The sequence below is a fragment of the Somniosus microcephalus genome, chromosome 14, assembly GCF_052327205.1.
Source record: "Somniosus microcephalus isolate GS21.2 chromosome 14, FLI_Smic_1.0, whole genome shotgun sequence".
Taxonomy (NCBI): domain Eukaryota; kingdom Metazoa; phylum Chordata; class Chondrichthyes; order Squaliformes; family Somniosidae; genus Somniosus; species Somniosus microcephalus.
In genome coordinates this window covers 125731392-125757788 of record NC_141000.1, presented here as the reverse complement: position 1 = coordinate 125757788, position 26397 = coordinate 125731392, and the positions used below count along the sequence as shown (strand labels likewise).

General features: G+C 49.9%; 1 protein-coding gene across 4 annotated transcripts in view; it reads right to left on the bottom strand.

Annotated features, from left to right (window-relative positions):
- Positions 1-26397, bottom strand: part of robo2 (roundabout, axon guidance receptor, homolog 2 (Drosophila)) — a 1120123-nt gene that overhangs the window by 987316 nt on the left and 106410 nt on the right. The window contains exon 1 of one of the 4 annotated variants that reach the window (XM_086007301.1): positions 22209-22501. The exons of the other annotated variants lie outside the window; for them this stretch is intronic. Coding sequence (XP_085863427.1) covers positions 22209-22389 — 181 coding nt within the window. The 5' untranslated portion in view covers positions 22390-22501. Of the gene's footprint in view, positions 1-22208; positions 22502-26397 lie in introns of those variants that run through there. 4 annotated transcript variants of the gene reach the window in all.

Here is a 26397-nt window from a genome sequence, read left to right as displayed (position 1 = left end):
TTAATTAATTATTCTGGATTCACTAGTCCAGTAATGTACTATGCCAGTATACCCCCTATCTTGGACTGTCTCCTTCCTGTGTGCAGCACCTTGGGATGTTTATTACACTAAAAGACCTGTTTAAATGCAAATTTATTTGTTTTGGCACAAAAGCATTGTTTAATAAAGAATCATTGATAGAAATTCCATAATATTAGGCGGGGAGAGGTTTAATAACACATTCCACATCAGCTTCAACTGCGTTCAACCGGTCACACTTTGATTCTGACCTTTTCTAAGATTAATAAAGTAAAATAATTATTTCTGTTTTATATTCATAGTAAAAGGTAAAATGCAGCAGGGGACCCATTCCATCTGATATCGCTCCAAAAAGCAAACTTAGCATCAGCCACACTCCTGTGTCTCAAGTACTGGAGATTGTTTGATACATTTTTCTATAAGAACCGGAACCAGATTTTAACCCTTTCCGTGCCGTGCGATCAGGCTCAAGGAAGTGCAAGTCAGATCTTTCTTTACTTCTTTTGTTAGCATACCAGACGTCACACACCAGACGACACACATCAGACGTCACACACCAGACGGCACACACACTAGACGTAAGACACACCAGAAGGCGCACACTAGACGTCACACATCAGACGGTGCACACCAGATGTTACATACCAGACATCACACACACCAGACGTTACATACTAGACAGCATACACACCAGATGTCTCACACCAGACATTACATACTGGACATCACACACCAGACAGCACACACCAGATGTCACACGCACCAGATGTCTCACACACCAGACGTCACACCCAGACGTCACGCCCCAGATGTCACACACCAGATGTCACACACCAGACAGCACACATCAGGTGGCACACACCAGTCAACCAATTTTAGTAATGATGTGAAAAAATCTTTAAAAAATGTTTTTTCTGACCTTGGGGGGTAGGGCCAGGAATTTACAAGCAGTCGCCAATCTATAAAGTGAAAAATACAAGCACCCTCTAATTGTGCCCAACAGGAACAAGCCTCTGACGGGACTCAGAAAATGCCCATTCTCACCAATTGGACCTTGAAGCCTTAAAGGGACAGGCCAAATGACACACAGATCCACAGGAGCAGCAAAATAGCACATGGTGTAATTACATGGCACAGTGCTGTGGTCCTTATAAAAACAGTGCAACTTCAACACACACTGAGCAATGCCACGGAGGTATCTGCTAGCACGGTGATAGTTTCAAGCCAGCTCTGTCAGTCTGGTTACCATCAAGTTCAACTCGACCGGCACCCAGCCTCATGGACCACCGACCCTCATAGAAGTGTCTATCTACACGTGAAATAATAAAAGCAAACAGCAATAATCCCGTCTGTTTTAATCCCACCAGTGTAAGTGCACGAATCTCCATTCATCGTCTCATCAAAGGATTTTTTGATGGATGGAATGCTTTTGAAGTCTGCATAATGCCAGCAGACATCCAGCACCTCGAGAAATAATCTTCCATTTATTTCAACATCTTTCCTATTCTTATTGTCAACAAGTTTATCAAAATGAAAATTTCAAGCTGTTCTCCGGCTTATCTTGTCATTGCGTTTGCACATGTGAGTGTTGATCAGGTTGTCCATAACAAGATTGATGCCACAAAAAATCATTTCTTCAACCGAGATCCGACTCTCTGCTGCAGGAGCTGCTTTACAGTCGCGGTGAGCTCAAGGGAGAAAGACGGAGGCAGAGTCCGACAGCCGGAATGAGAGGGAAGGAGAGGTAAAGAGATAAGGGATGGGGGTGGGGGGTAAAGAGAGAGAGAGGGGGGGGGAAGAGAGAGAGAGAGAGGGGGGGAAAGAGAGAGGGAGGCAAAGGGGAAAGAGAAGTGAAAGATAGGGGAAAGAGAGAGTGCATGAGCGAGGGGGTGAAAGCGGAGGGTGGCAGAGAGGGGAATGAGAAAGGGGAGGGAGAGAGGCAGAGGGGAAAGAGGGAGAAAGGAGACGGAAGGGGAAAGAAGGCAGAGGAGAAAGGGAATTGAAAGATGGAGGAATGAGAGTGGTGAAAGAGGAAAAAGAGGTGAAGAGGTAGAGGTGAAAGAGGAGGGAGGGGAGAGAGAGTAAGATCCCACAAACAGCAATGAGATGAACCAGCATTTAACTTGTTTTTGCTGGAGTTGGTTGGCCAGGACACTGGGAAAAACTCCACTGCTCTTTTTCAAAATAGTGCTATGGGACATTTTACAACCACCTTAACAGGCAGACAGGGCTTCAGTTTAACATATCCGAAAGACGGCACCTCCGACAGTGCAGCACTCCCTCAGCACTGCACTGGAGTGTTGGCCTAGATTATGTGCTCAAGGGTCTGGAGTGGGGCTTGAACCCACAACTGTCTGACTCAGAGGCAAGAGTGAGACACAGCTGATACACGCAGGCAAATGACGCAGCCATTTTGCACATGGGGTTCCCACAAACAGCAGAGAGATGAACGAATAGCACTTCTACATTTGGTGGTGTTGGTTTGGGGAAGAATGTTGGCCCAGGATACCGGGGGATCTGCCCTGCCAATAGTGCCATGGGATCTTTAACATCCACCTGAACAGGTCGGGTCTCCAACTCTGGTTGGACGTATTGCTGGAGGTTTCATCACCTGACCCCTCGGTGCTAACCGCCCCACCCGGTCAAACAGCCCTTTTTTCCCCTCTCCAATATCTTCACAACTAATAAATGGAAGTGTTCAAAGAAAATGGGGTGGGGGGGCGGAATTTTTTTTTAATGTCCCCTGTGATTTATTTCCTTGCCGCAGTGTCCAGGAGATTAAGGTTTAATTCCAGGAGACTTCAGGGGCAATCCTGGGCAGATGGGGACAGTCAGTCTAGACTATAACTCAACGGCTGGAGTGGAACTTGAACTTCTGACTCAGAGGCAAGCGTGCGATTAACCGTAGCTCAGTGAGAGCAGTAGTTTCTGTGAACCTGGATGGACATAAAGCAGGGGAACGACACACAAGCACATCTCTGGTGTGGAAATGGTATAATGTCGGTGGATTGTATCATCATGTAAATTAAAATTAAAGATGGTATCGGTCGTGTAGTGTGCAAGAACCTGCAGTGCAGCCAGCGGACAAATGCGGTGAATGTGGCAGAGAGTTAATGGAAGGATATCAGCGCCACAACTTGACTGAACACTTACACAAAAAGACATTCAGTGCTTTCCTATTTTCAAAGTTAGACTTCAACCTATCGTTACTTGCCATCAATTCAATGCATGAAATTTTCAATAAACGTTTAAAAAAAAATTGTAATTCAACCCGCTGCCTTTCCAGCATTATCATTTCCGATCTTAGCCAAGTCAAAAGCAGAGGTACAACGTATCGTAATATGTGACTCGGTTTCATTTTAAAAAGAATTCATTCCCACCAGCTCGTTCCATCACAATGGCTATAAAAGTTTCTGAGAAGTTGCTGAAGATGATTCTGTGATTTTTTTTAAACGTGAGCTCGATCCCTGACAGACTGAAATAAAAACAGGAGGTGCAAGAAAGTCATTATCGTGGGAGCGCCATCACCTCCAAAGTTTTCTCCAAGTCACATACCATCCTGATTTGCACAATCACGTTCACTCATCGTCACTGGGGCAGTGCCCTGGAACTCCCTCGCTAACAGCGCTGTGGGAGCACCCTCACCGCACGGACTGCAGCGGTTCAAGAAGGCGGCCCACCACCACCTTCTCAAGCGGCAATTGGGGGATGGGTAATAAATGCCGACCTTGCCAGTGACGTCCGGATCCCAGGAACGTACAATTATATTGAATCCACTGCACAGAAACAGGCCATTCAGCCCAACTGGTCCCTGTCTACTCCACACGAGCCTCCTCCCACTCCAATTATCTCTTCCCAGCCTGTCCCCATATTCCCTTCTCCCTCATGCTTGCATCAAGCCTCCCCTTAAATGCCTTGATGCTCTCCGCTTCAGCCACTCCATGTGGCAGCGAGCTCCACACTCTCACCGCTCTGTGTAAAGGAATGCTTTCTACATTCTTTATTTAATCTGTTAGTGACTATCTTCTATTAATGTCTTCTTGTTCTGGTCTCCCCCCACAAGTGGAAACATCTTCTCGACATCTACCCTATCGAACCCCTTCATAATTTTAAAGACCTCTATCCGGTTTCCTCTTTTGCAGAGTAAAGAGCCTCAGCCTGCTCAATATTTCCCATTAGCAGCAACCTCTCAATTCAAGTAACAGCCTTCTCTGCACTTTCTCCAGCCCTTCTACACTATATCCCTTTTGTAATATGGAGACCAGAATTATAGAAACATAGAAACATAGAAGATAGGAGCAGGAGTAGGCCATTCGGCCCTTCGAACCTGTTCTGCCATTTAATGAGATCATGGCTGATCATCCAAATTCAGTACCCTGTCCCTGCCTTCTCCCCATATCCCATGATCCCTTTAGCCTTAAGAAATATATCCAACTCTTTCTTGAATATATTTATTGAACTGGCCCCCACCGCCCTCTGTGGCAGAGAATTCCACAGGTTCACCACTCTCTGGGTGAAGAAATTCCTCCTCATTTCAGTCCTAAATGGCTTACCCCTTATCCTTAGACTATGACCCCTGGTTCTGGACTCCCCGGCCATCAGAAACATCCTTCCTGCATCTAGTCTGTCCAGGCCTGACAGAATTTTATAGGTTTCGATGAGATCCCCTCTCAATCTTCTAAACTCCAGTGAGTATAAGCCCAATCGACACAATCTCTCCTCATACGTCATTCCTGCCATCCCAGGTATCAGCCTGGTGAATCTTCGCTGCCCTCCTTCCATGGCAAGAACGTCCTTCCTCAGGTAAGGCGACCAAAACTGCACACAATACTCAAGGTGTGGTCTCACCAAGGCCCTGTACAACTGTAGCAAGACATCCTTGTTCCTGTATTCGAACCCTCTTACTACGAAGGCCAACATACCATTTGCCTTCTTAACCGCCTGCTGCACTTGCATGCTTACCTTCAGCGACTGGTGCACAAGAACACCCAGGTCTCTTTGCACTTCCCCTTCTCCCAACCTATTGCCATTCAAATAATAATCTGCATTCCTGTTTTTGACACCGAACTGGATAACCTCACATTTATCCACATTATAGTGCATTTGCCATGTTTCTGCCCAATCACCCAACCTGTCCAAATCGTACTGGAGTTTCACGACATCTTCCTCACAGCTTACCCTCCCACCCAGCTTTGTGTCGTCTGCAAATTTGGAGATATTACATCCAATTCCCTCGTCCAGATCATTAATATATATTGTGAACAGCTGGGGTCCCAGGACCGATCCTTGCGGTACCCCACTAGTCACTGCCTGCCACTCGGAAAACGACCCGTTTATTCCAACTCTTTGCTTTCTGTCCGCCAACCAGTTCTCTATCCAAGTCAATACCTTGCCCCCAATCCCATGTGCCTTAATTTTGCACGCTAATCTCTTATGTGGGACCTTATCGAAAGCCTTCTGAAAGTCCAAATACACCACATCCACTGGTTCTCCCTTATCTATTTTACCAGTTACATCCTCAAAAAATTCCAGTAGATTAGTCAAGCATGATTTACCTTTTGTAAATCCATGTTGACTTTGTCCGATCCTGTCACTGCTTTCCAAGTGCTCTGCTATTACATCTTTTATAATAGACTCTAGCATTTTCCCCACTATCAATGTCAGGCTTACCGGTCTATAATTCCCTGCTTTTTCTCTACCACCTTTTTTGAATAGTGGGGTAACATTAGCTACCCTCCAATCCATGGGTACTGTTCCAGAGTCTATCGAGTTCTGGAAGATGACCAGCAATGCATCTACTATTTCTAGGGCCACTTCCTTAAGTACCCTGGGATGAAGATTATCAGGCCCTGGGGATTTATCGGCCTTCAGTCCCATCAATTTTCCTAACACCATTTCCCTACAAATACTGATTTCTTTCAGTTCCACCCTTTCATCAGACCCTATGTTCCCCGGCATCTCTGGGAGGTTATTTGTGTCCTCCTTTGTGAAGACAGAACCAAAGTATGTATTTAGTTCGTCTGCCATTTCTTTGTTTCCCATTATAAATTCCCCTCATTCTGACTGCAAGGGACCTACGCTTGACTTCACCAATCTTTTTCTCTTCACATATCTGCCCAGTACTCCAAATCTGGTCTAGCCAAGGTTCTGCAACAACAACAACTTGTATTTATATAACACCTTTAACTTAGTAAAACGTCCCAAGGCGCTTCACGGGAGCGATTATCAGACATAATTTGACACCGAGCCACATATGGAGATTTTAAGGCAGATGACCAAAAGCTTGGTCAAAGAGGTAGAGAGGTGGAGAGGTGGAGAGGTTTCGGGAGGGAATTGCAGAGCTTAGGGCCCAGGCAGCTGAAGGCACAGCCAGCAATGGTGGCACGATTAAAAACAGGGATGCTCAAGAGGCCAGAATTGGAGGAGTGCAGAGATCTCGGAGGGTTGTAGGGCTGGAGGAGGTTACAGAGATAGGGAGGGGGGAGCGAGGCGGCTACATGGAGGGATTTGAAAAGAGGGGTGAGAATTTTGAAATCGAGCCCTTAGCCAGGAGCCAATGTAGAACAGCGAGCACAGGGGGTGATGGGTGAACGGGACTTGGTGCGAGTTAGGACACGGGGCAGTGAGCACAGGGGGTGATGGGTGAACGGGACTTGGTGCGAGTTAGGACACGGGGCAGTGAGCACAGGGGGTGATGGGTGAACGGGACGGGGTGTGAGTTAGGACATGGGGCAGTGAGCACAGGGGGTGATGGGTGAACGGGACTTGGTGCGAGTTAGGACACAGGGCAGTGAGCACAGGGGGTGATGGGTGAACGGGACTGGGTGCGAGTTAGGGCACGGGGCAGTGAGCACAGGGGGTGATGGGTGAATGGGACTGGGTGTGAGTTTGGACACAGGGCAGTGAGCACAGGGGGTGGGTAGGACACGGGGCAGCGAGCACAGGGGGTAATGGGTGAACGGGACTGGGTGTGAGTTAGGACACGGGGCAGTGAGCACAGGGGGTGATGGGTGAACGGGACTTGGTGCGAGTTAGGACACGGGGCAGTGAGCACAGGGGGTGATGGGTGAACGGGACTTGGTGCGAGTTAGGACACGGGGCAGTGAGCACAGTGGGTGATGGGTGAACGGGACTGGGTGTGAGTTAGGACACGGGGCAGTGAGCACAGGGGGTGATGGGTGAACGGGACTGGGTGTGAGTTAGGACACGGGGCAGTGAGCACAGGGGGTGATGGGTGAACGGGACTGGGTGTGAGTTAGGACATGGGGCAGTGAACACAGGGGGTGATGGGTGAACGGGACTGGGTGTGAGTTAGGACACGGGGCAGTGAGCACAGGGGGTGATGGGTGAACGGGACTGGGTGCGAGTTAGGACACGGGGCAGTGAGCACAGGGGGTGATGGGTGAACGGGACTGGGTGCGAGTTAGGACACGGGGCAGCGAGCACAGGGGGTGATGGGTGAACGGGACTGGGTGCGAGTTAGGACATGGGGCAGTGAGCACAGGGGGTGATGGGTGAACGGGACTCAGTGTGAGTTAGGACACGGGGCAGTGAGCACAGGGGGTGATGGGTGAACGGGACTGGGTGTGAGTTAGGACACGGGGCAGTGAGCACAGGGGGTGATGGGTGAACGGGACTGGGTGTGAGTTAGGACACGGGGCAGTGAGCACAGGGGGTGATGGGTGAACGGGACTGGGTGTGAGTTAGGACACGGGGCAGTGAGCACAGGGGGTGATGGGTGAACGGGACTGGGTGTGAGTTAGGACACGGGGCAGTGAGCACAGGGGGTGAGGGGTGAACGGGACTGGGTGTGAGTTAGGACACGGGGCAGTGAGCACAGGGGGTGATGGGTGAACGGGACTGGGTGCGAGTTAGGACACGGGGCAGTGAGCACAGGGGGCGATGGGTGAACGGGACTGGGTGTGAGTTAGGACACGGAGCAGTGAGCACAGTGGGTGATGGGTGAACGGGACTGGGTGCGAGTTAGGACACGGGGCAGTGAGCACAGGGGGTGATGGGTGAACGGGACTGGGTGTGAGTTAGGACACGGGGCAGTGAGCACAGGGGGTGATGGGTGAACGGGACTGGGTGTGAGTTAGGACACGGGGCAGTGAGAACAGGGGGTGATGGGTGAACGGGGCTTGGTGCGAGTTAGGACACGGGGCAGCGAGCACAGGGGGTGATGGGTGAACGGGACTTGGTGCGAGTTAGGACACGGGGCAGTGAGCACAGGGGGCAATGGGTGAACGGGACTGGGTGTGAGTTAGGACACGGGGCAGCAGAGCTTTAGATGATCTCAATTTACAGAGGGTGGGAGGTGGGAGGCCGGCCAGAAGAGGCTTCTATATAAACTTAATATTACCCTTGCCTTTGTAAAGAAAGGTTTATGTTTCTGGTGCAGACCCTTTAAAACATTCAAATGTTAAGCTTTTCTTTTCACTGATGCTGACTGACCTGCTTTGCTTTTAGCATTTTCTGTTTTTATTTGCGATTTCCGACATTTGCAGGTTTATTTTTCCACAGAAGAATCCAGCGGAATCTTTTTGGAACTGGGGGCAAAAGCAAGATTTCTAACAGAGTCTCGTCGTCGCCACTCACCGCCTCACGCCTCGGCGGACGAGAAGGTTTACCCGCAGAGCCATGGAGCCGTCAACTGACCATGACAGCCCCAGGGTTACAGCCAGGTTTCTGCAATTGGGCATTGCCTTCCCGGGTAAACGAAGGACAAGGGGAAGTCAGCCAATGCACCCTCACCTCTGAGTCAGAAGTTTGTGGGTTCAAGTCCCACTCCAGAGAGTTGAGCACAAAATCCAGGCTGACACTCCCAGTGCAGTGCTGAGGGAGTGCCGCACTGTTGGAGGTGCCGTCTTTCGAATGAGACGTTAAATCGAAGCCCTGTCTGCTCTCTCAGGTGGCTATACAAGATCCCATGGCACGATTTAGTGCCCTGGCCAATATTTATCCATCAATCAACATCCATGGACCATGTACAGCAGGCACCTCAAAGCACTGGAGAGGTATCACCAACGCAACCTCCGTAAGATCCTGCAAATCCATTGGCAGGATAGGCGCACCAACATCAGTGTTCTCGCTCAGGCCAACATCCCCAGCATCGAAGCTTTGACTACACTCGATCAGCTCCGATGGACGGGACACATTGTCCGCATGCCCGATACGAGACTCCCAAAACAAGCGCTCTACTGGGAGCTCCGACGCGGCAAGAGAGCCCCAGGTGGGCAGAGGAAACGCTTCAAGGACACCCTCAAAGCCTCCTTGAAAAAGTGTAACATCCCCACCGACACCTGGGAATCCCTGGCCCAAGACCGCACAAAGTGGAGGAGAAGCATCCGGGAAGGCGCCGAACACCTCGAGTCTCTTCACCGGGAGCAAGCGGAAGCCAAGCGCAAACAGCGGAAGGAGCGCACGTCAACCCAAGCACCCCACCCACCCGCCCCTTCAACCACCGTCTGCCCCACCTGTGACAGAGACTGTAGGTCCCGCATTGGACTCATCAGTCACCTGAGAACTCATTTTTAGTGTGGAAGTAAGTCATCCTCGGTTCCGAGGGACTGCCTAAGAAGAAGATTCCACATCACTACAACAGGTTATCTGGTCATTATCACATTGCTGTTTGTGGGAGCTTGTTGTGCGCAAAATCGGCTGCCGTGTTTCCCACATTACAACAGTGACTACACTCCAAAATGTGCTTCATTGGCTGTAAAGTGCTTTGGGATGGTGGTTGTGTAAGGCGCTATATAAATTCAAGTCCTTCTTTTCTTTCAGTGTTCCCACTCCTGATCACGGTCTAGCAATTCCCCATTGGAAGTGTATCCGGGAATGGGGACAGCATTGGACTCAGGTGTGTCATCCGTCCCCTGCTCTCCCTGCCCCCCCGCTCCCCCTGCCCCCCATGGTGGAATTGCCAAACAAAACTCAGCGTATGTGCTGTGACATGAAGAATGCTCACTTGGATGATGGACGGCAGAGATGCCAAGACCCGTGGAACCGTTCCCTCGCGAGGGTCAATGCCGTCAGGAGATGAGGTGGGGAGGGGTGGCAGGTCCCCTTCCCTGAAGGACATTAGACTTCAGCTCCTGCTCTGAGACCAGTAGCTGCCTGCAGTGTGCTCCATCCACCCCCCCCACCTTCACCCCGCCAGGCTCGCTGTCCAATCCTCCCATACCTGTGCCGTTACAGGCCTGGGAAGAGCTGATTCCCCCAGCAGGCAAATGTGAAGAGAATACAACTGAGGGATGCTTAACAGGATTTGATAAGGTAGCTACGGAGAAACTATTTCCTCTGGTGGGGGAATCAAAACGAGTGGACATATCCTTAAAATTAGAGCTAACCCCTTCGCAATCAAAGACCTCTATTAAATCACCCCTCAGCCTTCTCTTTTCTGGAGAAAAGAGCCCCAGCCTGTTCAGCCTTTCCTGATCGTCATAACCTCTGCTCTGGGATCAGTCTTGTAAATCCTTTTTTGCAGTGCCTCAATATCCATTTTATAACATGGTGACCAGAACTGTACACAGTACTCTGGGATTCTGGGGGTCAATTGGAGCATTCAAGACTGAGATCCATAGATTTTACATTATTAAAAGGGTATCGAGGGATATGGAGCTAAGGCGGGTAAATGGAGTTGAGATACAGATCAGCCGTGATCTAACTGAATGGCGGAGCAGGCTCGAGGGCCTGAATGGCCTCCTCCTGTTCCTATGCAGTTACAGTGGGTGTAAACTAGTCGACTTTCAGACTGCTTGCTGCTAATGATCAACTGCCGTCACCCTTATCACGCACCACAACATAACTACAATACAGGTAGACTATCCCTTATCCGCACTTCCGAAATTCGAAAACCTCTGAAAACCGAAATTTTTTTGGTGGAGCGTCTCTCGGTATTTCCAGTGTAAAAGCTTGAGCAGCTTGCACGGGAGTTTGCAGATTACTGCGTGGCCGTGTGCAACTTTGAGGAAACATTGCTGTTAACTATTTCTTTATAGTAATCTGGTTACCTAGCCAGGTTTGCATCCATCACTAGTGGTGTAGTTGTAGGGTAAACCGGGAATCTCGTAAGGTAAAAGGAGGTGCGAAGGGCTGGAACCGTGAGGTAAGTGCCTTTATTGCACTGCTTGTGGGCAAGGAGGAGCAGAAATAACAACAGAAAATGCTGGAAAAACTCAGCAAGTCAGGCAACATCCGTGGAGAGAAATTTGAGTTGACGTTTCGGGTTTGACCCTTCTTCAAAACTGGAGAGAAAAGGAACTAGATCGAAGGCAGGAGGAGCAGAAGTGTTTTCCTCAGGCTCAACAAGCTTCCCTACCCTCCCCACCTTCCGAGAAGTCCGATTCGCCCCACCCTCGCGATGTCCGACTCCCCCCCCGCGATGTCCGACTCCCCCCCCGCGATGTCCGACTCCCCCCCCCCCGCGATGTCCGACTCCCCCCCCCGCCTCTTGTCCATTTCATCCGTTCTGAAATCCAAAAAATTCAGAATTCCGAAACACAGCTGGTCCCAAGGGTTTTGGATAAAGGATCGTGCACCTGTACTAAGCAGACCCAGTAACAGTGTCTCACAATGACAATACAGGGATATAAGATACAATCCAAGATACAAAACGTATTTCTCGCTGATCCCCGCGGTCCCAGTGAAGCACCATATCTGCGCCAAAGATCAAGGACCTGAAGCCTCGCACATGAGGGCTGAAATTGTGAGCCTTTCTCCCAGTGAGATACCTCCTTTCTCTATCGGGGAGCCTGACAGTAGCACAGAGCAATGTTCTAACCCTCTCTCCGACCCAACACTGGTGCCAAGTGCCAACCATAGAGACGAGCAACTCATACCTCAGTCCATCTCATAACCGATAGAACTGGACATAGTATAATAGTGACAGCAAAGCCAAATCTGCTCTGCAGTCAAGTTGTAAAGTTTTATAAATAAGAACTACATTACTCCTTATATCCCTGTATTGTCACGGTGAGACACTGGCACTGGGTCCGCTTACTATTGTAATTATGTTGTGATAGGGGTGTCAGCAGGTGATCGCTAGGGTATAATCGGACAGCGGAATCGGTACACGATTGCTTTTGCTAAAATCGTTCGACTGGCTCCTCTCATGGTCCAGTGATCAAGGTTCTGTAGCGATCCATACGATACTCAACCTGCAAGCAGGAAGAAATCTACCCAACAACGGACCTTAAACCCGACCGGAGATATAGGATGATGGCTAGCGATTACAAACTGCGATCTAAGAGTAATCAAAAAGGCTAATGGGATGTTGGCCTTCATCTCTCTCGAGAGAGCTGGAATACAAAAAGTGGAGGAAGTGAGGCTCCAGCTGAACTCAGCTCTGGTCAGACCCCCCATCTTGAGTGACTGGGTTCAGTTCTGGGCCCCGCACCTCAGGAAGGATATACAGGAAACTCTTTTTTATCTGGCACCGACGGGACCGGCGTGCTGCCAGTTGATCAAAAAGCTCAGATTACAGAGAGGTATACTTACTAAGGTACGAGAGCCCCATACATGGCCACAGATCCAGGCGTCCCTGTTGCATGGCAACAGGTGCAGGAACCCCAGTTACATGGCCATAGATCCAGGAACGCCGGTTACACGGCCACTAATATGAAATAAAACTTACCTGAACCCACTCCTGAATTTTGCCGGTTATGAGAGATTTCCGGTTATTTAGGTGCCGGTAAAAATAGCCTGTTTTGGTCTTGGAGGGGGAGCAGTGCAGATTCACCAGAATGATACCGGGGGCTAAAAGGGATAAATTATGAGGAGAGGTTCTGTAAACATGGCTTGTATTACCTCGAGTTTAGAAGGTTGAGGAGTGATCTGATTGAGGTGGTTAAAATGATAAAAAGATTCTCAGAGTAGATAGAAACTATTTCCTTTGGTGGGGGAGAGCACGATAAGGGGGAATTATCTTAAAATTAGAGCCAGGCCATTCGGGAGTGGAGAAATGTAAGAAGTCACACAACACCAAGTTATAGTTCAACAGCTTTATTTGAAATCACAAGCTTTCGGAACGCTGCTCCTTCGTCAGGTGAAGTGGAGAAATGCATAAAGACACAACTTATATAGTCAGAGAATAATGTCAGATGTGTACAGGTAATCTTTCTAACTGCCATTTATCACACCTCGGCAGAGAGATAATCACAGCAATCAAAGGTGTGAATGGTGTCCAAACAGGTCAGTCAGGAAAACATTACATCAAAGAACAATGAGGTGGGGTAAATGAGGTAAACAATGAGGTAAACATCTGACATTATTCTCTGACTATATAAGCTGTGTCTTTATGCATTTCTCCACTTCACCTGACGAAGGAGCAGCGCTCCGAAAGCTTGTGATTTCAAATAAAGCTGTTGGACTATAACCTGGTGTTGTGTGACTTCTTACATTTGTCCACCCCAGTCCAACTCTGGCATCTCCACACCATTCGGGAGTGGAATCAGGAAGCACTTCTTCACACAAACGATAGTGGAAACCTGGAACTCATGGCCTCAAAAGACTGGGGAAGCTGCATGAACTGAAATTTGAGAGACTGAGATCGACAGACTTTTGTTGGGTTAGGAGTATCACGGGATATGGAGCTAAGACGGCTAAATGCAGTTGAGGTACAGATCAGCCATGATCTCATTAACTGCCGGAACAGGCTCGAGGGGCTGAATGATCTTCTCCTGTTCCTATTTTTCTAATATAAGGACATGAGAACATCAGAATTAGGAGCAGGAGTCGGCCATACGGCCCCTCGAGCCTGCTCCGCCATACGGCCCCTCGAGCCTGCTCCACCATTCGGCCTCTCGAGCCTGCTCCACCATACGGCCCCTCGAGCCTGCTCCGCCATACGGCCCCTCGAGCCTGCTCCGCCATACGGCCCCTCGAGCCTGCTCCGCCATACGGCCCCTCGAGCCTGCTCCGCCATACAGCCCCTCGAGCCTGCTCCGCCATACGGCCCCTCGAGCCTGCTCCGCCATTCGGCCCCTCGAGCCTGCTCCGCCATACGGCCCCTCGAGCCTGCTCCGCCATACGGCCCCTCGAGCCTGCTCCGCCATACGGCCCCTCGAGCCTGCTCCGCCATACGGCCCCTCGAGCCTGCTCCGCCATTCGGCCCCTCGAGCCTGCTCCGCCATACGGCCCCTCGAGCCTGCTCCGCCATACGGCCCCTCGAGCCTGCTCCACCATACGGCCCCTCGAGCCTGCTCCACCATACGGCCCCTCGAGCCTGCTCCACCATACGGCCCCTCGAGCCTGCTCCGCCATTCGGCCCCTCGAGCCTGCTCCACCAGTCAACAAGACCATGGCTGATCTTCGACCTCAACTCCACTTTCCCGCCCGATCTCCATATCCCTTGATTCCCCTAGAGTCTAAAAATCTATCGATCTCAGCCTTGAATATACTCAACAACTCAGCATTCACAGCCCTCTGGGGCAGAGAGTTCCAAAGATTCACAGCCCTCTGAGTGAAGAAATTCCTCCTCATCTCAGTCTTAAATGGCCGACCCCTTATCCTGAGACTGTGACCTCTAGTTCTAGACACTCCAGCCAGGGGAAACAACCTCTCAGCATCTACCCTGTCAATCCCCCTCAGAATCTTGTATGCTTCAATGAGATCACCTCTCATTCTTCTAAATTCCAGAGAGTATCGGCCCAATCTACTCAATCTCTCCTCATAGGACAACCCTCTCATCCCAGGGATCAGTCTAGTGAACCTTCGTTGCACCGCCTCTAAGGCAAGTATATCCCTCCTCAGATGAGGAGACTAAAACTGTGCACAGTACTCCAGGTGTGGTCTCACCAAATGAAAGGGTTCAGATAATATCATAGACGTTGTCACTGGACCAGCCACATAAAACTGTGGCTACAAGAGCAGGTCAGAGGCTGGGTATTCTGTGGTGTCTCACCTCCTGACTCCTCAAAGCTTTTCCACCATCTACAAGGCAAAGTCAGGAGTGTGATGGAATACTCTCCATTTGCCTGGATGAGTGCAGCTCCAACAACCCTCAAGAAGCTCGACATCATCCAGGACAAAGCAGCCCAATTGATTGGCACCACATCTACCACCTTAAACATTCACTCCCTCCACCACCGGTGTACCGTGGCTGCAGTGTGTACCATCTACAAGATGCACTGCAGCAACTCGCCAAGGCTTCTTCAGCAGCACCTCCCAAACCCGCGACCTCTTCCACCTAGAAGGAAAAGGGCAGCAGGCGCATGGGAACACCACCACCTCCAAGTTCCCCTCCAAGTCACACACCATCCTGACTCGGAAATATATCGGCCAATCCTTCATCGTCACTGGGTCAAATTCCTGGAACTCCCTCCCCAACAGCACTGTGGGAGCACCTTCACCACACGGACTGCAGCGGTTCAAGAAGGCGGCTCATCACCACCTTCTCAAGGGCAACTAGGGATGGGCAATAAATGCCGGCATCGCCAGCGACGCCCACATCCCAGGAGCGAATTAAAAAATATTACCAACCTGCCTGGATCAATCTTGCAAGTTCCCTTCATAATAATCTTAAAAATTTCCGTTTGATCTCCTCAAAGTGTTCTCTTCTCCAAAGAGAGTAAGATCTTAGCTTGGCTTCTTAGCTTAAAAATTCTGGCAGCTGGAATCTTTCTTGCTCTTCCCCCATTCCCTCCCAAGTGTATTAATATTCTTGCAATGATTATGGGACCAGAAAGGTGCACAATACTTGGAGGAATTGGGTGGGATCTTCTGATAGCATCTTCTATAGTAACAATACAACTATCTTTTGATTTGTGATGCATTTCTCTAAAACACTGTAAAGCAAGTGAGCAATCGTGAATAAAATATACCTGAACACCTAATGATCAGAACAAAACAACAGTCTGACAATATTGGACCAAGCTCAAACGTCAAGCTAAAATTTTGGAAGTAAAGTGAAATCTTCCAGGAGTTTGTACTTTTGTACACAAATCTTTTAATGGCTTCTATTTTTGGTAAAGTTTTTGGTCATCAGGTTCAGGAATCTTAGTACTGGGGAATGGAATTTTCAAGCACCCAGTGTCAACCTCAACCATTCCCAGCAATTCCCAGAGATTTCAGAGTCAAATACAGGATAAAGCTCCCTCTACACTGTCCCATCAAACACTCCCAGGGCAGGTACAGCACGGGTTAGATACAGAGTAAAGCCCCCTCTACACTGTCTCATCAAACACTCCCAGGGCAGGTACAGCACGGAGTAGATACAGAGTAAAGCTCCCTCTATACTGTCCCATCAAACACTCCCAGGGCAGGTACAGCATGGGTTAGATACAGAGTAAAGCTCCCTCTATACTGTCCCATCAAACACTCCCAGGGCAGGTATAGCATGGGTTAGATGCAGAGTAAAGCTCCCTCTACACTGTCCCATCAAGCACTCCCAGGGCAGGTACAGCACGGGTTAGATACAGAGTAAAGCTCCCTCTACACTGTCCCATCAAACACTCCCAGGGCAGGTACAGCACGGGTTAGATACAGAGTAAAGCTCCCTCTACACTGTCCCATCAAACACTCCCAGGGCAGGTACAGCACGGGTTAGATACAGAATAAAGCTCCCTCTACACTGTCCCATCAAACACTCCCAGGGCAGGTACAGCACGGGTTAGATACAGAGTAAAGCTCCCTCTACACTGTCCCATCAAAGACTCCCAGGGCAGGTACAGCACGGGTTAGATACAGAGTAAAGCTCCCTCTACACATCCACAAGCTCAGAAGAAAACATTGAATTAGATCACGTCTACAGCACAGAAACTAGCCATTCGGCCCAACTGGTCTATGCCGCCGTTTATGCTCCCACCCCTCTTCATCTAACGGGATCATCATATTCTTCTGTACCTTTCTATATTATACTATTCACTTCAACAACTCCTGTGGTAGCAAGTTCCACATTCTCACCACGCTCTGGGTAAAGAACTTTCTCCTGAATTCCCTCTTGGATTTATTAGAGACTAATATATTTATGGCCCCTAGTTCTGGTCTCCCCCACAAGTGGAAACATCTTCTCTACATCTACCCTATCGAACCCTTTCATAATCTTAAAGGGCTCTATCAGCTCACCCTGCAGCCTTCTCTTTTCTCGATAAAAGAGCCCCAGCCTGTTCAACCATTCCTGGTAAATATATCATCTCAGTTCTGGTATCATCCTTGTGAATTTTTTTTGAACTTTTTCCAGTGCCTCCATATCCTTTTTGCAATATGGGAACCAGAACTGTGCACAGTGCTCCAAGTGTGGTCTCCCCAAGATGGGAGACACATTCTCGGGGCTGAACAGCAGGTGTTTGTCATTTTTCCATGCTGTACTGCAGACTCTGAGTAAGGTTGCCAATTATGCACACTGTGCAGTCTTTTCAAATTTTCCGAGATTAATTTGCGTAACTGCATGGAAATTTCAGCTTCAGCCCTGTCCTGCCATGCGGAAAACAGGTCCCAGTGTACTTAGCAGCAAGCACCTGAACACTCCCAGGAGTCATTTCCCTACAACTGAAAAACAACATACATCTTTTCACTTCAGTAGGATAACGTTGAAAGAAAAGAAAGAAAGAGAATGACTTGAGTTTATATCGTGCCTTTCACAACCTCAGGACTTCCCAAAGCGCTTCACAGCCAATGTTTGAAATGTAGTCACAAATGGAAAATATTCAGACTTCACAGCCTCTTGGTCTCACACTCCCTCTCTCCTCTTCGCTTTGAAAATAGTGATCTGCACAAGCTCAACTGGTTAAGACAGTGAGTCGTCGGGTTGTACAGCCCCGGCTGGTCCTAGTTTCAGTCGCTGGTCTACGATTAGTTAACTGAGTAGGTAAGGGATTGGGGGAGGGTTTGGGTAGGGTTAGAGGACCAGCCAGGGGTTCAGCTGCTCATCACTATCCCACTGTAAAGTGCTCAAGTGCCGGATGTTGGGGCTCGGTTGGGATGCTGCAGACGATTGTGCTGCAGTTGTGGGGCGAACAGGAAGCGCCCACACATAGTCACATCTTCAGTAACAGGGAAGAGGAGGGAAATAGAATCACCAGTACAACTACCAGCTACACAACAACAAAACTTGCATTTATATAGCACCTTTAATGTAGTAAGGCGCTTCACAGGAGCGATTATCAAAACAAAATTTGACATCGAGCCACATAAGGAGATCTTAGGACAGGCGACCAAAAGCTTGGTCAAAGAGGTCGGTTTTAAGGAGCGTCTCAAAGGAGGAAAGAGAGGCGGAGAGGTTTAGGGAGGGAATTCCAGAGCTTAGGGCCCAGGCAGCTGAAGGCACGGCCGCCAATGGTGGAGCGATTAAAATCAGGGATTTGCAAGAGACCAGAATTGGAGGAGCACAGAGAACTTGGAGGGTTGTAAGGCTGGAGGAGATTACAGAGATAGGGAGGGATGAGGCCGTGGAGAGATTACAAAACACGGGTGAGAATTTTAAAATTGATGCAATGCCAGACCGGGTGCCAATGTGGGTCAGCGAGCACATGGGGGTGATGGGTGAACGGGACTTGTTGCGGGTTCGGACACGGGGCAGCAGACATACAGGAAGAACACAACGAGCAGAAGGCAAGTGTTTCCTGTGCGATCGAACGGAGGCAGGGTGCTAATGGTGCGTTCAACATTCGGCACTCTGTCACTGGGCTTCAGCGCAAGCTGACCCTTGGCGAAAACCCAAGTGGCGTTAAACTGCTGGCAACAAAACCGCACGTGCCACACTGAGTGAGTCACTGCCCGGTGCCATACCATCCTCCTTCCTCGCTGCCATTGAACTCTTCATCACAAGTCCCTCAACTCAACCGGGGCAGTTAAGGTCCCACACGCACACACACGTAAACAACCCGCAGGTGCAGACCCTGCCTGGCTGTGTCGGGGTGGTGGGTGGCAGTTCCTGTCACAGTCTGTGACGTTTGCAGACGTGCATTTACTGCAACTGGGTCGCAGGCTTGGAGATGGGACAATGTCAGCACGCAGAACCCTCCAGGCGTTCCCTTTCCTCCTCCTACCCATCGTCACTGCCCCAGAGGAGGAGCTTCTCCATCACAAACCAGGTACCTCAAACCAACAGATGTCGGTCACACATCAGCTGCTGAATGCGACTTGCCAAAATGACCACTTCCCCACTCAAAGGTCAGCCCTTCAGAGCGTCACTTTGCGCCGCTTCAAGCGATGCCATTTCCCGTTTGACTTTCCCGCCCTGCTGCCTTCTCGTTTCGCCCTACCGAAAGTAAACCGATACCAACACAAACTAGCTCGGTCGGTAAAGGTGTGTCGAGCTGCGCAGTCCATGAACGTCCTAAGTCCCTGTCCCCCGCACCGAGCCCGGTTGGCGGGCCAGGTTAAAATAGGAGCTGACCCGTCTGCCGATGCTAACGGTCCAGAGTCAAGCGCGTGTGGGTGAGATGCCAGGGATCTGCGGGCAGCTATCTCCCCCCGCAATGCCACACCCCCCCGCAACCGCCAAATCCGTCACACACCAATCAACAAAAGGGGCGGGTGACAATATAACAGAAGCCGCACACAGAACACCAAGGAGGAGATAAGATTTACCTGCACGGTCAAAAGGAGGGATGGTGGGGGCTGAGGATTCAGGAACAGCACCTCTCGCTCTCAGCACGGGACGAAACATGGGGACAATGGGAGTGGCGTTGAACTGCTTACAGCAGACCTGCACCTGCCACACAGTGCGGAACACCAGGTTGCGCAGCAGCAACATGGATCCTCTCATTCGGACAGCTCCGCAAGCTCCTTCCAACCACCGGCGGGAGTTTTTCCAAGGTCTGTCTCTCTCTCACACACACAGAGGTGTCAGCGAGCTGCTCAGCACTGTCCCTGTCAGGCAGTCTCAGGGGTAAGTGTCAGCTTCAGTCTGCAATGTGCCTACGTGTGTTTGCGGCTGTTTACTGGGTCCCAGGCTCTCGACTGGGGAATATCTTAACCCACACCCCCTCCCTGCTGCCTACCCTCCTCTCACCTGTCGTCACTGACCCAGGGGAGAGTCACCTCACACACCAGGTGCCCCTGTACAACAAACCTTCACTTACTGGATTAACAGCAGCAGCAGAAATCTGGCTACGTGTCTAAAAGGAACATGAAATTCATTTCTTCTTTTAATACCACCAGCAGGGACCCCCACTCCACCCCTTTCTCTGTGGGGAAATGCACTGTGTGTTGTGGTGCTGAGCTGCACAGAGTGGACAGGTGCTGTGCCTGATCCCATGCCGTTGCTCATCTGAGTTAAGATAAGAGTGGGTTTGCTGAGATCGGACTCAGTGTCCCCGGGCTCAGAGCGCAGAAATTCACCCAAGTGTTTCCGTTCCCTGATTGCGATCCATTCACCACGTTAGAAACTGTCAATGTAGGGGCCACCTCAGAATGGACTGCAATGCACCCCAAGGTGGAACAGCCTGCCTACACGCACTGGGCTGTGATGCACCCCAAGGTCCAATATCCTGCCTGCACTCACTGGGCAGCGATGCACCCCGCAGTCCAATATCCTGCCTGCACTCACTGGGCAGCGATGCACCCCAAAGTCCAATATCCTGCCTGCACTCACTGGGGAGCGATGCACCCCGCAGTCCAATATCCTGCCAGCACTCACTGGGACGCGATGCACCCCGTAGTCCAATATCCTGCCTGCACTCACTGGGCAACGATGCACCCCACAGTCCAATATCCTGCCTGCACTCACTGGGCAGCGATGCACCCCACAGTCCAATATTCTGCCTGCACTCACTGGGCTGCGATGCACCCCACAGTCCAATATCCTGCCTACACTCACTGGGCTGCGATGCACCCCACAGTCCAATATTCTGCCTGCACTCACTGGGCTGCGATGCACCCCGCAGTCCAATAACCTGCCGAACCTTACTGTCAGCGGCAGTTGGGTGAGCCCCCACTTGCGGAAATGCACCCAGCACGATTCAGCACCTTGGGAGGCAGATGCAGAAAAGTGCAACAGCATCATCGAGCAGATCGAACGGCTGCAATGCAGGAACACAGGAACAGGAGACAACGGGTTGGCTGCACGGTCGAAAGGAGGCATGGTGCTGACTGTTGCTTCAAGGCTAGACCCTCTGTCTCTGACCTCCAGCACAGGACGATCCACCAAATACCAGGGGAGCGACCTTGAACAATCCACACCGCCTCTACAGCTCAAAGCACGTGGGAGACACATCAACATAGGAACAGGAAGAGGCCATTCAGCCCTTCGAGCCTGATCAGCCGTTCAATTAGATCATGGCTGAACCGTACCTTAACTCCATCCACCCGCCTTGGTTCCGTAAGCCTTAATACCCTTTGCCTAACATAAATCTATCAATCTCAGTGTTGAAATTTTCAATTAACCCCCAGCCTCAACAGCTTTCTGGGGGGGAGAGTTCCAGATTTCCACCACCCTTTGTGTGAAGAAGTGCTTCCTGACATCACCCCTGAACGGCCTGGCTCTAATTTTAAGGTTCTGCCTCCTTGTTCTGGACTCCCCCCGCCAGAGGAAATAGTTTCTCTCTCTCTATCCTATCAACTCCTTTAATCATCTTAAACGCCTCGATTACATCACCCCTTAAACTTCTATACTCAAGGGAATACAATCAACTGAGCAAGTTTTCCAAAAAAATATGCTGTGCGTACACAGGCAGCGGGAACCAACATCCATTTATATAGCGTCTGTAATGGAGTAAAACATCTCAAGGTGCTTCACAGGAGCAATTATCAAACAAAATTTAACAACGAGCCATAGAAGGAGATATTAGGACAGGTGACCAAAAGCTTGGTCAAAGAGCTTGGTTTTAAGGAGAGTCTTAAAAGAGCAGAGAGAGGCGGAGAGGTTTAGGGCCCAGGCAGCTGAAGACACGGTTGCCAATGGTAGAGCGATGGAAATCGGGGATGCTCAAGAGACCAGAATTGGAGGAGCGCAGAGATCTTGGAGGGTTGTGGGGCTGGAGGAGGTTAGAGAGACAGGGAGGAGGGCGAGGCCATGGAGGGATTTGTATACAAGGATGAGAATTTTGAAATTGAGGTGTTGCCGGACCGAGAGCCAATGTGGGTCAGCGAGCACAGGGGGTGATGGGTGAATGGGACTTGGTGCGAGTTAGGATTCGGGACAGCAGAGTTTTGGATGAGCTAAAGTTTACGGAGAGTGGAAGGTGGGAGACTGGCCCGGGGAGCAATGGAACCGTCAGGTCAACACGGGAGAAGAAGACAACCATTACCTGTGGAGTCGAAAGGTGGGACAGTGCTGACTGTGGGTTCAGAACTAGGCCCTCTGTCTCTGAGCTTCAGCATCAGACGGTTCTTGGAAACTATAGGAGTGGCGTTGAATATTTCACAGCACATCTGTACCTGAAAAAATGCCCTCATCACTTCATCGTACATAAACATGGCTCCGAACATTTGCGGTCGATAATCTCTCAATAGTCCTTGCAATCAACAGCGGGAGATTTCGACAGTCTCTCTCACACACACGGGCAGCAGCACACTGCCTGTCTCTCTCAGTGAGAGATTCTGCTGCTCTCTGTAAGACTGGCTGGTGTGTGTGAGAGAGAGGGTTTGTTCCTATTTACTGAAACAGCGACTGACTGGGGAATATCTTCACCCAGACCCCTCCTGCCGCTCCCTATCCTTCTCCCACCTGTCCTCACTGACCCAGGGGAGGTTCACCTCACACACCAGGTGCCTCTGTACAGTAAACCTTTAACTATTAGATTAATATCACCGGCATTTGATGGGAGCTGATTACAGATCAGAAAACAACACTCAACTGATTTAACTGAGCTTCACCAACACGGGGGTCCCCCAATGGGTTGATGCCCTGCTCCCTGTGGCACTCAACTGGACAATACAAGCAAGGCCCAGGTTTGGTCCTTGATCTGTGCTGATGAGGGGAGGTGGGAGCAGGGTTGCTGTCATTAGACTCAGTTTCTCTATCGAACAGGAAGATTAAAAATAAATCTTCTACGGTTCCTGCTCCTGATCATTAACTCTTTGACCCCTGGCGGAATGTGTGAGGGGTTGGACATTGGACGAAGGCAGCGTTGAGCTTGGCTGTGATGCACCCATTGGTTGGTTGATTAGCTGGTTAACTCTCTAGGTGCGGAGATGGGAATTGGGTTTTGTTGGTAACAGAGGGCTGCTGGCACCTGTGGAACCCTGCCCCCATCAGTCACTGCCTTCACAGAAGAGCAAGACAGGAGAGAAATAGAATCCCAACATTACGATGAGCTGCAGCACACGGGGACACAACAGTTACCTGTCTCATCGAAAGGAGGCTCCTTGCCGAGCTCGGACTTTGCTTTAGGCACGATGCTTCTGATAGTGTCCCTAAATTGCTGATTGGAAAGGATTGGTTTTGAGTCGAAGGACCGACAGCACATCTGCAGCTCGTAGAACAGGGGACCGAGCACCAGGTTCAGAAACCTCATAGCTCCTCTCACTCACGCTGCCGTGGAAACCTTCTAAACAACTCCTCACAATCAATGGCACAACTTCCCCGAAGTCTTTCAATACACGGGCGGCAAGGAGAGCCACTTGATGCAGAACCTGCCTGGGTGTCCCGGCTAATTCCTGTGATGCTCACTTGTGTGAGAGAGTGAGATTGTTCCTGTTTACTGCAACTGCCTCGGAGTCTGTAGATCGGGGAATAGCATCACCCAGACCCCTCCTGCCGCTCCCTAACCTTCTCTCACCTGTCCTCACTGACCCAGGGGAGATTCACCTCACACACCAGGTGCCTCTGTACAATATCAACAACAAAACTCGTATTTATATAGCGCCATCAATGTCGTAAAATTTCCCAAGGCACTTCACAGGAGCGGTTATCACATAAAGTTTGACACCGAGCCACATAAGGAGATATTAAGACAGGGGACGAAACGCTTGGTGAAAGAGGTAAGTTTTACGGAGCGTCTTAAAGGAGGAGAGAGTGGTAGAAAGGTTTAGGGAGGGAATTCCAGAGCTTAGGGCCCAGGCAGCTGAAGGCACAGCCAACAATGCTGGAGCGAAGAAAATCAGGGATGGGCAAGAGGCCAGAATTGGAGGAGCGCAGAAATCACGGAGGGTTGTGGGGCTGGAGGAGATTACACAGATAGGGAAGGGCGAGGCCATGAAGGGATTTGAAAACAAGGATGTGAATTTAAAAATCGAGGCATTGGTGGACATGGGAACCAATGTAGGTCAGCGAGCACAGGGGTGACGGGAGAACAGGACTTGTTGCGATTTAGGACATGGGCAGCAAAGTTTTTGATGACCTCAAGTTTATGAAGGACAGAACATGGGAGGCCGGCCAGGAGCGCATTGGAATAATCAGGTCTGGAGGTAACAAAGGCATGGATGAGGGTTTCAGCAGCGGATGAGCTGTGGCAGGGGCGGAGTCAAGAGGTGGAAATAGGCGGTCTTCGTGATGGTCTGGATATATGGTCGGAAGCACATCTCGAGGTCAAATATGACATCAAGGTTGCAAACAGTCTGGTTCAGCCTCGGAGAGTTGCCAGGGAGCGAGGGATGGAGTCGGTGGCTAGGGAACGGAGTTTGTGGCGGGGACAGAGGACAATGGCACCAGTCTTCCAATTACTTAGTTGGAGGAAATTTTTGCTCATCCAATACTGGATGTTGGACAAGTTGTCGGACAATTTAGAGACAGCGGATGGGTCGGGAGAGGTGGTGGTGAGGTAGAGTTGGGTGTCGTCAGCGTACAGGTGGATCCTGATGCTCTGTATTCAGATAATGTCGCAGAGGGGCAACATGTAGAAGAGAAGTAGGAGGGGCCAAGGATAGATCCTTGGGGAACACCCAAGCTAACAGTGCGGGAAGAGAAGCCATTGCAGGTGATTCTCTCGATAGATAAGAATGGAACCAGGAAAGTGCTGAATGATGGTTGACAGACCTTATGGGAGGATGGAGTGGTCAATCGTGTCAAGGGCCGCAGAAAGGTCAACAAGGACGAGGAGAGATAGTTTACTTATGTCACAGTCACATATTATGTAATTTGTGACTTTGATGAGAGCCGTTCCGGTACTTTGGCAGGGGCGGAAACCTGATTGGAAGTATTCAAACATGGAGTTCCGGGAAAGATTTGAGAGGTGACAGCATGTTCAAGGGCTTTGGAGAGGAAAGGGAGGCTGCAGATGGGGCGCTAGGTTGCAAGGGCGGAAGGGCCAATGGTGGTTTTTTCAGGAAACATTCCATTGCACGATCAAAATCGTGGCTTAAACCGAGGCCCCGTCTGCTCCCTCAGGTGGATGTAAAAGATCCCACGGCCACTATTCTGTAGAACAGCAGGGGAGTTCTGCCCGATGTCCTGGATCAATATTTATCCTTCAACTAATGTCAATAAAACAGATTATCTGATCATTATCACATTCCTGTTTGTGGGATCTTGCTGAGCACAAATTGTCTCCCAAGTTTCCCACATTACAACAGTGACTACACTTCAAAACTACTTCATTGGCTGTAAAGCTCTTTGGGACGTCCTGAGGTTGTGACAGGCGCTATAGAAATGCAAGTTCTTTCATTCTTAAAGTACAACTTGTGCCTATTTCATGAAGGAAATTCCCATTCTAAATTTCACAATTGTTTTTGTTCATTGAAAACAAAGGATAAAAATCACGAACACAAACTTCACTCTCAGAGAATCCCCTAGAAATTACAACACTGGAAAAGGCCGTTGGGCCCAGGCAGCCCGAGTTGGGGTTTATTCTTCACAGGAGCAGTACCCTGACCCCGTGTGCCCACCCTGATCCCATATCTCGATATTCCGCTCTCCTACAAACACCGATCGAACCGCATCTTAAATAATGACCTGGACCCTGCTTCACTCACTGACCCCAGCAGTGAAATCCGCAGCCTCACAACCCACTGTGTAAAACGGATTCTCCTGGTCTCTGTCCCAAGTCCCTTACATTTAATCTTATATCAATGTCCCTCATTCAGCTCCCCTCAATCACTGAAAACACTCTGTCCCATCGATTTATAATTTAAACACTTCACTCGAATCACCCAGTAATCTCTGTTGTAACAAAAGTCACCAGTGCAGATAGTTCCTCACAGCTTGGTAAGTATATCCAGCCACACTGTGCAACAACAACTTGTATTTATATAGCGCCTTTAACGTAGTAAAATGTCCCAAGGTACTTCACAGGTGCGATTATCAAACAAATTTGACACCGAACCACATAAGAAGATATTAGGACAGACGACCAAAAGGTTGGTCAAAGAGGTAGGTTTTAAAGAGCGTCTTAAAGGAGTTCAGGGAGGTAGAGAGGTTTAGCGAGGGAATTCCAGAGCCTAGGGCCCAGGCAGCTGAAGGCACGGCCGCCAATGGTGGGGCGAAGGAATAGGGTGTTCCAGCCCCTGATCATTAACCCTTTGACCCCCTGGTGGAAAGTGCGAGAGCTTGAACATCGG